The 14,132-nt window shown below is 40.3% G+C and overlaps 1 protein-coding gene across 1 annotated transcript in view; it reads left to right on the top strand.

Moving 5' to 3' along the window:
• Positions 1-345: 345 nt before the first annotated feature.
• The window catches only part of LOC111946694 (SCAN domain-containing protein 3-like), a 49,382-nt gene continuing 35,595 nt past the window's right edge, over positions 346-14,132 (top strand). Inside the window, exons 1-2 of the mRNA XM_023950422.1 lie at positions 346-678; positions 1,312-1,754. Of these exons, the coding sequence (XP_023806190.1) occupies positions 385-678; positions 1,312-1,754 (737 nt within the window). The 5' untranslated portion in view covers positions 346-384. The remainder of the gene's footprint in view (positions 679-1,311; positions 1,755-14,132) is intronic.

The raw sequence follows: 14,132 nt of genomic DNA, 5'->3' as shown, positions 1-14,132 counted from the left end.
ACACACACCAAGTTAGTTTGACCCACTGACGGCACGCACTCATCAACGACCTGTCGTGACCATAACGCTGTAACTATGGAGGCGTGGTTAAAGCGCAGCAGCCATGCTGCTGAAAGTACAGATGGACAAGTGAAAAAGAAAACAAAACAAGAGGCGATGAAGTCCAGAAAGTCCAATGAAGATTATGTTTTAATGGGATTTACGTCCATGAGCTCTGACCCACCCCAGGCACTGTGTTTTTTTTGCGGGGAGAAGTCAGCCAACGCTAGCATGAAGCCGGCACACCTACAGCGGCATCTCACCACAAAACATGGATGTCACGTTGGTAAGGCACCAGAGTTCTTTAGGAGAAAACTTTCTGAGTTCAAGTCATCCCAAGCCACAATGCGAAAAGTCTCCACTACATCAGCCAAAGCCCTGGAGGCTTCTTACGCGGTGTATTTGCTTGTTGCTAAAGCCAAAAAACCCTTCACCATAGCGGAAGACCTACTGCTCCCCGCCGCTGTGGTATTGGCCGAAACTATGCTGGACAAAAAATCAGCGGATACATTCAAAACTGTGCCTCTGTCCAATGACACCGTTTGCCGCAGAATAGATACCATGGGCACAGACATTATCGAACAAGTTGTGGGGAAACTTGGAGACTCATTTTCACTGCAGCTGGATGAATCCACAGATGTGAGTGGACATGCGCAACTTCTTGCATTTGTGAGATACATTGACACGGACGACATCTGTGAACACATTCTATTCTGCAAAGAAATGGAGGGGCGAACAACCGGAGAGGACATTTTTAATGTCGTTAACATGTTTTTCACCAGAAACGCTATCAGCTGGAAATCCTGCAGCACCGTCTGCACAGATGCGGCTGCATCAATGACGGGCAGCGCGAAAGGCCTCATAGCACGGATTAAAAAAGAAAATCCCGACATCAAGTGGACGCACTGTGTGATACACAGGGAAGCGCTAGCATCCAAGACAATGAGCCCTGTGTTGCACGATGTTTTGATGGACAGCATTAAAGTTATAAACTTTATCAGGTCAAGGCCACTTAATGCACGTTTGTTCCGCAGCCTCTGTGAAAATACGGGAGCTGAACACACAGAACTGCTCCTGCATACTGAAGTTCGCTGGCTGTCCCGTGGGAGAGTAATGAGCAGGCTATTTGAGTTGCGAGCTGAAGTGCACACCTTCCTGACAGAGCACGGATCTCCCCATGCCACCATGTTTGAGAACACGGACTGGCTTGCAAAGCTTTGCTATCTGGCAGATATATTCAGGAAACTGAGTGAACTGAACATGTCCCTGCAGGGCAAGGACACCAGCATCCTGAACCTGTATGACAAGGTGGGTGGTTTCCTGAAGAAAGCAGAGATGTGGAAAAGGGCATGTGATCAGGAGGATTTCACCTGCTTTCCTCAGTTGGATGTGTTTCTCTCAAATGAAGATGTGGCGACAGCTCCGGTGAAGTTAGTCATAGTGGGACATTTGGCTAACTTGATCAGTGGTTTTCACTCCTACTTTCCTGACATGGATGAGAAATCTGTGCAGCTGGATTGGGTGAGAAACCCATTTCTCTTGTCTGAAGCAAACAGAAGCAAGCTTCCTGTCACTCATCAGGAAAAACTGATGGAAGTAGCATCTGATCGTGGCCTGCAGATGAAGTTTGGTGTATCCACTCTCACACAGTTTTGGCTGTGTGAGAGGCAGGAGCACCCTGAGCTGGGACAGAAAGCTTTGGAGCAGCTGTTACCGTTTGCATCCACATATTTATGTGAGGCCTCCTTCTCAGCAATGATGCTGATCAAAACGAAGCAAAGAAACAGACGGTGCCTGGAGAAGAGCTTGATCACTGCAGTTGCCTCCTTGCCACCAAGAATGACAAAAATCCTCAGTGAGGTGCAAGCACATATTTGTCATTGAATTGTATTGAGTACATTTTTTTCCTGTTCATAAATCAATGCCTGTTACATGTTGTTCAATTCAAGTCAAATGTTCAATGCAAAGTGATTCAAATGCTATCTTCTTTTTTTATCCTTAAAGAGTTAACATTAATTATTATTTTTGAGCAAATCTTTATTTATTAAGTTAATTTATTTTGTAAACTAAATATTATTTATTTATTATTAAGTTATAGATTTATTTCTGTGAACAGATTTTTGTTATTCATGTATATTTTTTATTTTATTTATTATTAGCAGCATTTTGCACATTTGAGTTTTAACTGGTTTTATGCCTTCTGGTGGTCAACGTCTTCTGTTTTTCGTTTTTGATTGTACATGCAATGTTTGCCATATGAATGTTTTTGTCAGGTTCACTGTTGTTTGGGTTGAATAAATCTGACTTTACAGCACTGTACCTCTTTTTTCTTCCAAAAATGTTTTGCCCGTGTCAGGGGGTACTTCACTAAAAATATATTTCTAAGGGGGTACATCACTGAAGAAAGTTTGAGAACCACCGATTTACATCATACTGCTTGTATTTACAACAGTATTCATAACTAAATTGAAGACTAAATAAATTCAGGTTCCGCAACAATGATGTTAATAATGAGCTACGCAAGGTTAATTCATGCAGTGAAACACTTGGAGGCCATGCAGTCCTGAAGTGATGCTTAATGAAAATCCTACCAGTGCTTTTTGGAGACACATTAGACCAGCGTTTTTCAACCTTTCCTGAGCCACGGCACACTTTAACCTTAAAAAAAATCCCGCGGCACACCAGCATCCAAAAATTTAAAAAAAGGAGAAACTCATAGCCTGTATTGATCTACAGCCCCTCCCTCCACAATCTCACATGCATTTTTGAGATAATTGTTGCAGAAAAAGCTGGAAACTGCAGCTGTTTTTTCTAAAAGATGCAATAAAAGTTAAGTCAGAAGATTTAAAAACAGTTTGATGTGTGTTCGTTGGTTTCAAGACGTTTAACAACAGATCTCCGTATGCGCTGTCACTCTCACAACCCAATGCATCATGGGAGATGTAGTGCATGAAACGGCCGAAGATCGCTTTTCGGAGCTTCATTGTTTTGTTCACTTGTTCCAGTCTGATACCGGATTCTGTGGAAAGCTACACCGCTAAAGACGAGCTTTAGCTGGTATTTCTGTTAGAACTGAGCGACTTTACGAGCTAAATCGGGACAAGGAAGTGAAGACTTTAAGCACTTCTGATTGGTCAGACCGATGACATGTGATTAAGCCCCTCAAGAATGATTGGTGGAGACAGTTAAAGCGACGGGACTTTTCCCAAATACAGCCGAAGGTGCAGCTGAATCGCGTCATTCTTATTAAAATGTCTTTAATAAAATAAAATAAACGCAAAGAAAAAGTATTTTACGATCTTTTATTTTCCTAACTCCTCAGTGTTTTATCAGGGCCTGTTTGGATGAACACAGAGCTGAATCCTGGAGATGGGAAATGTTTTTGATCAGTTAATGAGGGCAATTTCACACGGCACACTTGATCATCTCCCACGGCACACTGGTTGAAAAACACTGCATTAGACAAATAGATGGACTTTATTAATCCCGATGGTAATTTCAAGTGGCCAACTGCCCACAGCTAAAAAGAACAATCCTTCCGAAAAAAAATAAAAACACAATTAATAGATAAAAGAGATAAAAGGATAAAAATCAAATAGGAACAATTACCTAAAATCAAGTTTCCCAGAACATTTTAGCCTGATCAAATGAAATAAGATGGTAAAATCTCCCTGGTGCTAAGACAGTTTGTTGTGCAGTCTGATGGCTCGTGAGACAAAGACTTTCTAAATTGACATTATTGTATGCTAGCTTGTCTTGCAGCAGCGTCTGTTTGAGTTCATATTTGCACCATCCATTTCTTTTGGACAGAGTAGCTACTGTATTTTCACCACCATAAGGTGCACTTAAAAGTCTTACATTTTCTCCAAACTGTAGGAGGCGCCCTATGAGGCGGTACGCATAATGTGGAGTCGGGGGCGTAGAAGAAGGTGGCATGAGATAGGCGCGATGGTGAGAATGAAGCCGCCATTTAACTGGCTGCAATGGAAGGCTGCCTGTGTCCCGAATATGTCATAACCAATGAGTTCAATTGCTAGAGGAGACATCACGTGATTCCTCATGGGAGGAGAGCACCGCCATCTTGGTGAGGTCAAGTCACTGCTGCAGTGCATGCATGTGAACACATTTTTTGCACGATACCAGTTCATTGTACAGGTTTCAACTGCCAAAATCGGAGAAATGAGTGCGCAAAGAAGGAAGGCAGAACATTTCACAGGTAAGTACTATAATTCTTTTCTTTTGAAGCTGCAGGGACCTCATTAATAGAACACATGTTGACATGGATGATGCTGCAGGGCTATTATTATCAACATGTAGGCATGATGTACGTATAATTTGCTGTCAACATCAATGTAAACTTTATTTTGTTAATCCTATATACAGCATACTAGGACTAGACTATTATAGTAATATAGATTTATACATTTCTGACTCAGTGACTGAACTTTTCTTGCAGGTTTCTAATGGATTCAAACTTAAGGAAAAAGTGGAGCTTAGCAATATAAAGAGCTAATCCAGATGGATCACTGTGGTACCAACTAGTAATACAGTCTGGCTATGTTCAAAACATTTTGTGGTACCAGATTTTGATAAGACTGCCCAGACTGTTCGCTTGAAGCCCGACACCATACCATCTGTGTTATACATATTGATCACTCACATGAATCAGTAAATATATTGTTTTCTTTGTTTTTTAGGGTTAATCTAGTGTTGACTATTGGACTTATTGTTGACTTATAATTGATTTATTATTGTTATTATTATTATTAATAGACTGATAATTTACCATTTACCATATGACCGGTGAACATCTTAGCAGGACAAAAGCGCATGGATTCCGATTTTCTTAAATTGGATTCAGGCCTCATTCCACATCCCATGTGGAAATAAATCGGATCGGATACGTGCATTTGGTGTGTCATGTAAGCAGACAAATCGGATATTCCCCAGTAAATGCATGTCGTACGTTAGTGACGACAACTCAGGACACCACCAACTGAGATCACATGACTTATTAAGGTGTTTTTGTGCGCTGATTTGCTGTTCCAGGACAGCTGGAGCCCGATGAGCATCTTACCTTTCAGCCTCGGGCTTCAGACCGTAGTCGGAAACCGGTATTTACGGTCCGTATCCGGTCAGGATGCAAACGGAAACTAATCAAGCAGGACACCGTTGCTCTGGAACAGGCTAGAAGCCGTTTGTTTCTTTGCTTTGATCAAACTGTTAGGACAGCACAACGGCTGCAAACACTTCCTCGTTCAAAACTCAGAGAGAGCACATAAGCCGGCTGAGCAGTCCTTCTTTTTCCTCTCCCGTGCATCCCCTCTCGTCTGCCTGCCTCATCCTGGAGCGCCTAAGGTGTTGCTGCATTGCCTCCATGACAACCGCAGTCACACAAAAGTGGAGGTCTGCGGAAGGCGGAAATGCTGCTACATAGTCCTAAGAAACGTCTACGTTTGATAGTTTCAGCATTATATAGTCTGCAATGCAAAAATCGGATACGGGTCACTTTTAAAAGATGATGTAAGCGGGTCGTCAAAAAAAAAAAAAATCTGATATAGTCAGAAAATCGGATTTGGGCATCAAGACCTGCAGTGTAAATGCAGCCTCAGATGCCACCAAAGGGTTTAGAAAGCATTGTCGTGTGGGCACCGACGACATGACCAAGATGGCATCGTGCTCCGCTACCATTGGCCTGGCTTCCCAAGCGGGCGTGTCTCCTCTAGCAATATAACTCATTGGTCATAACCCCTAACAGGTGCAGGAAGGGGGGTTGGGGGGGATGGTGAACATTAATTTGCTTATTTACAGCATTGAAGCCCAATTCCTTTAGAACACACACAAACCCTGTAACAACATGACCCTCACTTCTCTTCACAGCTTTTTAACTCATGGTGTGGAAATCAACCCTTCCCATGAGTCTTAGTGGCCATGGGCGGGTCCCGGGTCCCCACAACATTGTTTACAAAATGGCTGAAGCCCTGGGGGGTATTCCAGAAAGCATGTTTAAACTACCCTGACTTTAACCCTGAACTCTGGCTGAAATTCGCCTGAAGTTGCTTACTCCGGGTATGTCGATTCCAAAAGACCGGATATGAGTAAGTGCGCGGCAAGTACATAAAGACATTCTCAATGGATTGCCGATTTCCAGAGTCACCATGGAAACACGTGGAGAACAAAAGAGAGCGCCATACTTTAGTGAGACGGAGTCTAACATTTTAATGACGACGTATGAAGATTATACGACCATCAAACAAGTAATACGGCTGCATCATCAGCAAAAGAAAGAGTTTCTGCTTGGAGAAAAAGTACGGACAAAGTAAACGCATGAGATTCTGATCTTATTTCCAATCCTCATTGTGATGTATATATATACAACTTATAAAACTTAAATGAATTGATTCAATTGGTAACAAGTAATTGAGTTAAATTTATTCAACCTAATTTATTATGTCTATCCAACTAAGTAATTGTTTATTCAACTCAAATTTACATATTTATCTAACTAAATGTCATCTTACTCCAATTAAATCAAAGGTTTTTGTAGACGCCTTAATGCCAGAGATGACCATTTTGCGTTTAGTGTGTTATTCAGTTTACAGCCAGTAGGGGGAGCCGGGGGTTGACTCGGTAGTTCACTGGTGGTCACGCAGCAGATGCACGTCGGTCTCAATTTTGGAATGGAGTCAAACAGTTTTTTGACCTCGCTAAGTTCTTCTCGTTAATTAGCATATTTTCTTTATATTTATTCAGTTTTCCCTTAAGTTCACTGTGGATTATTGTTCATTTTTCAACCTGAAGAAAAGGAATTAAAGATTTTTCTCTTTTACTTTTGGACTGTGGATTTTTATTGAATCGTTGGATAACGAGGAGAGCTGCAGGAGCGTCAAAACTGAGGACTTAACCCTGGAACTATACAGTTTTTCATCTTAATTTATTGTACTTCTTAAACTCTCATGTGTCTAATTTAGAGGCTCCAGATTATCTCATTTTTATAAAATTAAAATAAATGATACAGTGTGGATTTACAAAATATATCATGCTTTTAATTATCATGACTGACTGTAAATTCCGTTTTTTTTCATCCTGGTGCACTGGTGCTGCTATATAAACGCCTCATTCTCTTCCTCCCTCTCACTCATGGTGCAGAAAGAATTAAACATGACAGGGTAAAAAACTAAACAAAACACAGTAAAACAGCTAAAAAATACATTTGGTCAAAAACCCACACTTAAACCCAAATCCGTCCAGACAGGCAAAGGGAATGGTATCCCACAATTCCTTGCAGTGCCGATCTAACAGCAGCACCAAAGTTGCACCCACCTAACTGAATTAATGAAAATAAAAGTAAAATAACTGTCTGATAACTACGTTATTTTTAAGCTCACTTAACTAAAAAAAAGATTTATCTTAACTGAAGCAAATAATTAAGTTAGATCAAAGTAGTAGTGTTTGTGTGTGTGCTTAAGCAGTCTCTTCGCTAGCGCGTGTGTAGGAAGGAGGAAAGCAGACGCACCCGTGTGAGGAACAAGGGGGGGGGGCATTCAGATTGTGCTACCCAGTTAGGGAGAATAGTAAAACAAAAAGGTTTCCTCTAAAAGAACAGAGACTGGTTCTTTTTTTAACCCTCCCTGGAGGCTCTGAGGGTCTGAACGGGGCATTAACGTGCCCGCGCCTTAACACCCGCTGCACCTTTTGTATGTGTCAAAGACTGAAAAATGCCCCTTAACTGAGACCAGGTCCTATAACCCGGTGCGCCCTATGGTCATGAAAATACAGTACTTGAAAGTGATCATATAGAACTAAGTGTATTTTTAAACTGATTTCTGACTTCCCTTTGAGGCCAAAACATTACCATGTTAACCATTATCCAGAGCTAACAGTCACGTTTTGGCTGTTCATTCATCTTTGAACATGCAGATTTGAGAGCAACAACACATTGTTTAAGAGCTGTGCAAGGTCACTTTACAACTTTAAGAACCTGTGCTCTGCTCCACCTGAGAGGCATCAGCTTCTTCAAGCAGTACGTTTCCATCCGTTGTTGTTGTTGTTGTCTTTTTTCTATCAGATGACAATGACAACATTAGAAAGGCTGTTTCACATCTCAGCCGTGAATCATCATGACACAACTGTAAAAGGTACCAGACTCAAGAAAAATATGCTTGCTGCACTTGAACAAAGTGATGAGGCAAACAAGGCCATTCTTGTTCAGGGACATTCTGTCAACTTCTTTACAGAAAGACAGAAGTCTTTTCCTCCTATTGATCACGGCCTTCATTGTCCCTCTCAAACAGCTACACAAATTTGTTGTGGGGGTCCGGAAGACCTGTTGTATAATTATCCTTTGCCCATGTGTGCCTCGTGTGGACTGCCAGTACTTGCTCCTCACCACTCTTTTACCGCTTTAGGATAATGGCCAGTTCTTCTGGAGAGGAAGTGCTGATGATCATCTCTGAAGTACTTCCAGGTTGTTCTGAAGTAAAAATTGACCAACTGTTGCAAACGTTTTTTGGCTGGAGTGCGGAGAGCAAAGAGGATCTTAAATACCTGGAGTGGATTAGTCAGATTTATTCTCCAATTTAGAATCGCAAGCTGCTTTACAGCCTGAAGACAGGTTGATATTGGTGATATTGTTATTTTCTTTGAGGATGCATAAGTTGCGTTTAAAGATGATTTCATGTGTACTTTTTTTAATCAGATGAGCTACTGATACTGTCTCACTAACTAATTCCTCTTACAGCATACCAGCTGCCCCATCAGCTACAAGCACTTAAACGGAACCATTTAGTGTTCCTTAGAACCCAATACCAAGTAAGTTACACCATGCAGTTCCAAATGGAAGAAGGTCAATTCCTCCTGATTGATGTAAAAGATGTACATACTTGTTGAAGGGATGAGAAAACATGACAAGAATCCAGGCATATCAAAATGTCTGACTGTTGCACTCAACATTGTCAAACAATTCCCAAGTTTGTTTGACTATGACAGTCCTGAGACTCTTAACAAAGGAGGATTCTATCATTTCTTTATCTGACACGGTGAGATTATGGCAATTTTGCAAAAATATACATGTAAAGACATAAGACAATAGGGTTGGGATTATATAAATTTGCTTAACCCCACTTCTTCAGACAACAAAACAACCTCTTCTTGACTTTAAATGATAAACATTATATTTAAGGCATCCAATGTACTGTAAAAAAGTATTTTATGAGTATTTTAACTGTCAAGAAGATTCCATCATTTTCAAGATCTTTGTTCATTTTTCTTTACATTCTAATTAGTGTACTAACATCTGAAATTAGTTTGATGTATCTGTGTTTGTAATTTTTTCATTGCAGTATTCAGTTATATTTTAAAGCTTGAAAGAAATCAATCACATCAAAGGAAACAAAAATTGAGACGCTCAGAATTCTTTATTTATTGTAGTAAACTACAACTGTAGTTAGGACTTTTAAGAAAACGTCAGAACCTAAATTTAGTAAATGTTTTTTCCCTTTCAATCAACCCATAATAATTCAAAAGAAAACAATTCAAAATCTTTTAATTCGTAGCTCAGCTTTAAAATTGTCAAAAGGTATTTTAACTGTCCTCAGAAATGAGGGAAGCGTTTTTGTCAAACACCAGCTGGGTTTACATGGACAAAAGTAATCGTACAGAACGCCTGATCATATTACGTTCGGAAAACTCTGCCCCGATCAGACTTGTTTGGATCAAAATTTCTTTCCGATGTAGATAGGTAGGTTATGCTGATTGTTGATCCGAGCGTTGTTCATGTAAACGGTTCATTCTGATCACTACTGCTCTGGTTTAACGTCATGCATAGACGGTGTTTAACCCCAGAGAAAGCTTTGGAGCTCAAACAGGACCGACCAGCTGCTCCACGGACGCCCCCATGCGATGCGTGGACGCCTCTGTGCTCCACCCTTGTCCCGCCCCGCGGGCTACTTGCCCGCCAGCCCCTTCTACCTCAAGGATGCTCCTCCCAGGGGGCGCCGAGTGAACCGTGTCTCTGAGCAGAGCAGCAGGACTTATAGCTTTATGTTTGAGGGGAGGATGCTTTGTTAAGTGTGGGAGGTTTCAGACTCACATCCGAGCTGCCGAACTTAGGAGAACTGGGTCTCTCGGTACAACCGTGTCTCCGAGCAGAGCACACACTGGCTTTGGGGCGGTGTGTGAGCTTTTCAAAGCAGAAATGTCGCTCGGTCCTTAGAAACACCAAACAATCACGTGGATTTGTGTTTCCAGTCGTGTCCCAACAAAATAAATGCCAAATGTTGTTAGTGCGTGTTAGCCTTCTCCCCTAACCCTTCTTCCAGCTCTGTCCCGGCACAAAATTCCAATTCAAATTAATTTTATTGATATAGCACCTCTCATGACGAGAAAGATAGCTCAAGGTGCTGTACATAAAAACAAAAACAAATGAAATAAAATACAATAAAATACATTAAATTAGCCCCGCGCAATAAAATACACAAAGACAAACACCAGTGGAAAATAAAAAAATAAATAAAAAAAATAAAGAGAAACCAGAATAAAGAGAAACCAGAAGGCGCCGTCTGCCCTGTCCTCCTATTGGCAGGGGTGTCAGTATAGACCCAAACACCCCAGCCGAGGGTGGGAAAACACTCGTAAACAGTCTAATTTGAATTAAAATAAATATGTGGTAAAATATCATAAAAACGCCTTCACAAAGAAGGCACTGACCACACAGATTAAAAATAAAATAATGAGCGAACAGGCGCTTCATAATCACCATAACAATAATAAAAGCATGTTTAGAAGATCATCTTATATATTACCCAGCTGCTACATACACATATGTGGCAGCAATGTGGACTGGAATTGCTTTATCAGATCTGATAAATGCCAAGTTGCTCATGTAAAAACTAGGGGTGCTCCGATCAGGATTTTTGGGGCCGATCACCGATCCCCGATTGCTGGAAGCTGTATCACCCGATACCGATACCGATCACCGATTACAGGGTCTATTTGAAGCCTTCTATTTATCATGTAGCATAATTTTTTAAACAATATTTAACAACAATGCACATTAAGTATTACAATTAAGAGAAGACAACGCATCATGAATTGACAACTGTGTATTTATTTGGAAGCAACATTTCCAACAAATTAACTTAGCAGCATGTGTTTGGTTATTAGGAACAACTTAGGACTTGACTAATACAACTTTCCTGGAGAATATATAAATAAAATAAGATAAGACATAACATCTGAGTCTTTAAATTTAGCTTTAGGCTACTTTTAAAACTGCAACAAAAAAGGCTATAGCCAAAATATTGTTTTAAGTCAGTCAGACATTGGTTATTGTAAAAGACCATTTCAAGGAGCACAGGTAGTAAAGTGCACAGCAACAAAACATTCTAATAACTAACAACTTCCATATCTGTATATCTATAACAGCTTTCTGAGATACTCATTCAGATTTTGTGGGCATTTAGGGAGGTAGAGAGAGGTAGAAAAAGAGAAAGGGGGGATAGAGATTATTATATTGCCCAAAGCTTACTTCTTAAGCATCAATGGCAGATTTTTCTTTATAAATATAAGCATCTCTGCATTTTTGGCTGACAGCTTGTTCCTCTTCTCATCAATAATATTCCCTGCTATGCTAAAAAGTCGTTCGCTATCAACACTTGTACACGGTGCACAGAGGTAGGTGCGTGCTGCTTGTGCGAGAGCGGGAAAGCGGCTTTTTGTTTTGCGTGCTTTCCGCCTCGTGGGATTTGCTTGGTACACACGTTGCAGATTGCTAATGTATTATCTTTTTCGCACACCACGTAGAATTGCCAGACCGGTGAAGCCATTTTTAGCAGCGCGTAAAAAAATCGTCTCGCGAGTTTTGCGTCATCTGATCGGCTTTTCTGGATCGGCCTTTATAGAGACGGCCGATCAAACATCTCAAAGCTATAATCGGCCGATTATGATCGGCGACCGATCAATCGGAGCACCCTTAGTAGAAACATTAGGTCTATGTTCTATGTCCTATGTTCAAAAAAAAGCATGCAGTTTGTCAAATCATTAAAGCATTTTATGTTTTTTAACAGCAGAACATGAATGATTACTACGGATAAGAGAAAAATAAAAGAGAAATAAAATTCATAAATGTGAAACTTACTGTAAAAATTACAGTATATAGCTGGACATTTTTTAACTGCCAGACATTCGTCTTTTACAAATACAGCATGTTTTTGTCTTTTTTTAAGTGACAGTAAGCAGTTGTAACTAAACTACTGTAAAAAAAATAAAAACCTACCTGGCAACCCTACTGCCAATATCTTACTTTAAATTAGGATGTCATGGTCAAAGGGAAGACAATGGCTCGATGGTGAAAACAACAATACAGTTATTGTAATAGAGACATTTTGAGTCCAGAACAGGTAGTGGGTTTTCCAGGGCGCAGGGACAGCACAGCAGGTAGGTGAGTTCAGGGAAGACCGAAGAGCGGAGGCAAAAACAGGAGATCAGAAACTGAAATCAGCCGAGAGATGGGCTCAGTACCACTCAAGGTAAGCAGATGAACTGACGAGATGACAGTGGAGAAACTGGTCCTTAATTCTGGAGGACTAATGAGAAGCAGGTGTGTCATGATGCCCTGCCTTCATCCTGAACACCTGTGAAAAGAGAAAGAGGGACAGGAACTGTCAAGTGATGACATGTGAGTTGTTATTTTCACATGGTGAAGCAACTTTTTCCCTCTTTGTCGCTGCATGGATGGGCATTAAACATTTTGGTTGAGCCTGAGCTCCTTTCTCTTTAAAACAAGTATTTTAGCTGTTGTGCCAGAGAGTAAGAACAGGTCAAAATACCACATCAAGGGCATTTTTAGTCTGCAAAACCGTAATTATCAATCTAATTCCTACTTGAGGCTTTTTTGTGGTCACTGTCATTTATTGAACTTTTTACTGGCAGTGAAAAAAAAACGACACACACCAAAAACACATTTTAATCATCCTGTATTTTCTTTTGTTCACTCTGAAATGAGGAGAAAATCATAAAGTGATGATGCATATTCAGACACCAACAAAGCAGCTGACATTTCAGAGCCGAGTTTCCAGGAAAGAGGACTGAAGGAGGATGGAACCTTTTAAACTGCAAAGCAACATTTCCCTTGAGAAGAAAAGTCATTTGGCAAAAATATCAGGGTTTCCACTGAACACCACGGCACAAGTTTAGAAAAAGGCCTTTTTCCTTCCAGCTCCAGTCATCTCTTCTGATCACATGTTCTGATATTTCACAAAATGTGAGTGGTCAACATGTTTCTAGCATGTTCTTTTTTCCTCAATACCCACACATGATACTAAATAGATCTGTTCCTTTTTATATATACATTCTATCAATGTGTTTGCCTTCTGCTCTTAATTTATTTCTATATTTTAAAGACAGTTACAATTACTTGCAGTTGTGTGTGTTGACAAAAGCGTCTCATAATGTCAGAGTCCCGCCGGATCTCCAATGCCCTATGACCTCAAAAAATAACACAAAACTGTACTGTAACGAGAGTTGCCATTGATGTTTTTACAATAAACAATCAAAGAAAACAATTGTCTGTTTTCAGGTACTAGTATTCATCACCATGGACACAGTATTTTTGCACACTGGTATTAAACTCTGCTTTCCTTGTGTGATAAAACTGCCCGTGTCTAACAATGCAGTAATCTGCTGTCCGTTGGGAGTTAAAGTTTTTAATAACTGCTCTTTGTCCTTCTGTGTGAAGTTAAACCTCACACATCGTTCACGGTCATCTTTTGGTGGAAATCAGTGACCCTAGATTTAAGTATCGGATAAACAGAAGATTTTTGTACCAGCTGCTTATTTTCATCCACGTCCACACACTAATAATTTATGCTGCACTTTATTGTACTCCATCTTACTCTATTTTTATACTTTATTTTTATTGTACATAATTTGATTTAAATGTATAGTATCACCACTCCAAGGCTACAATTTTGTTGTATTATGTACAATGACAATAAAGATTCTTTTATTTTATTTTTTTATAACTTGTTCTGTCCAATGGCGGACACCGAGACAAGGGGCCAAGGACGAAGCCAGGGCTCCGAGAACCCATGAGC

This window comes from Oryzias latipes, chromosome 20 (assembly GCF_002234675.1).
Source record: "Oryzias latipes chromosome 20, ASM223467v1".
In the NCBI taxonomy this organism is placed as follows: domain Eukaryota; kingdom Metazoa; phylum Chordata; class Actinopteri; order Beloniformes; family Adrianichthyidae; genus Oryzias; species Oryzias latipes.
This window is presented reverse-complemented; position numbering and strand designations above follow the sequence as displayed.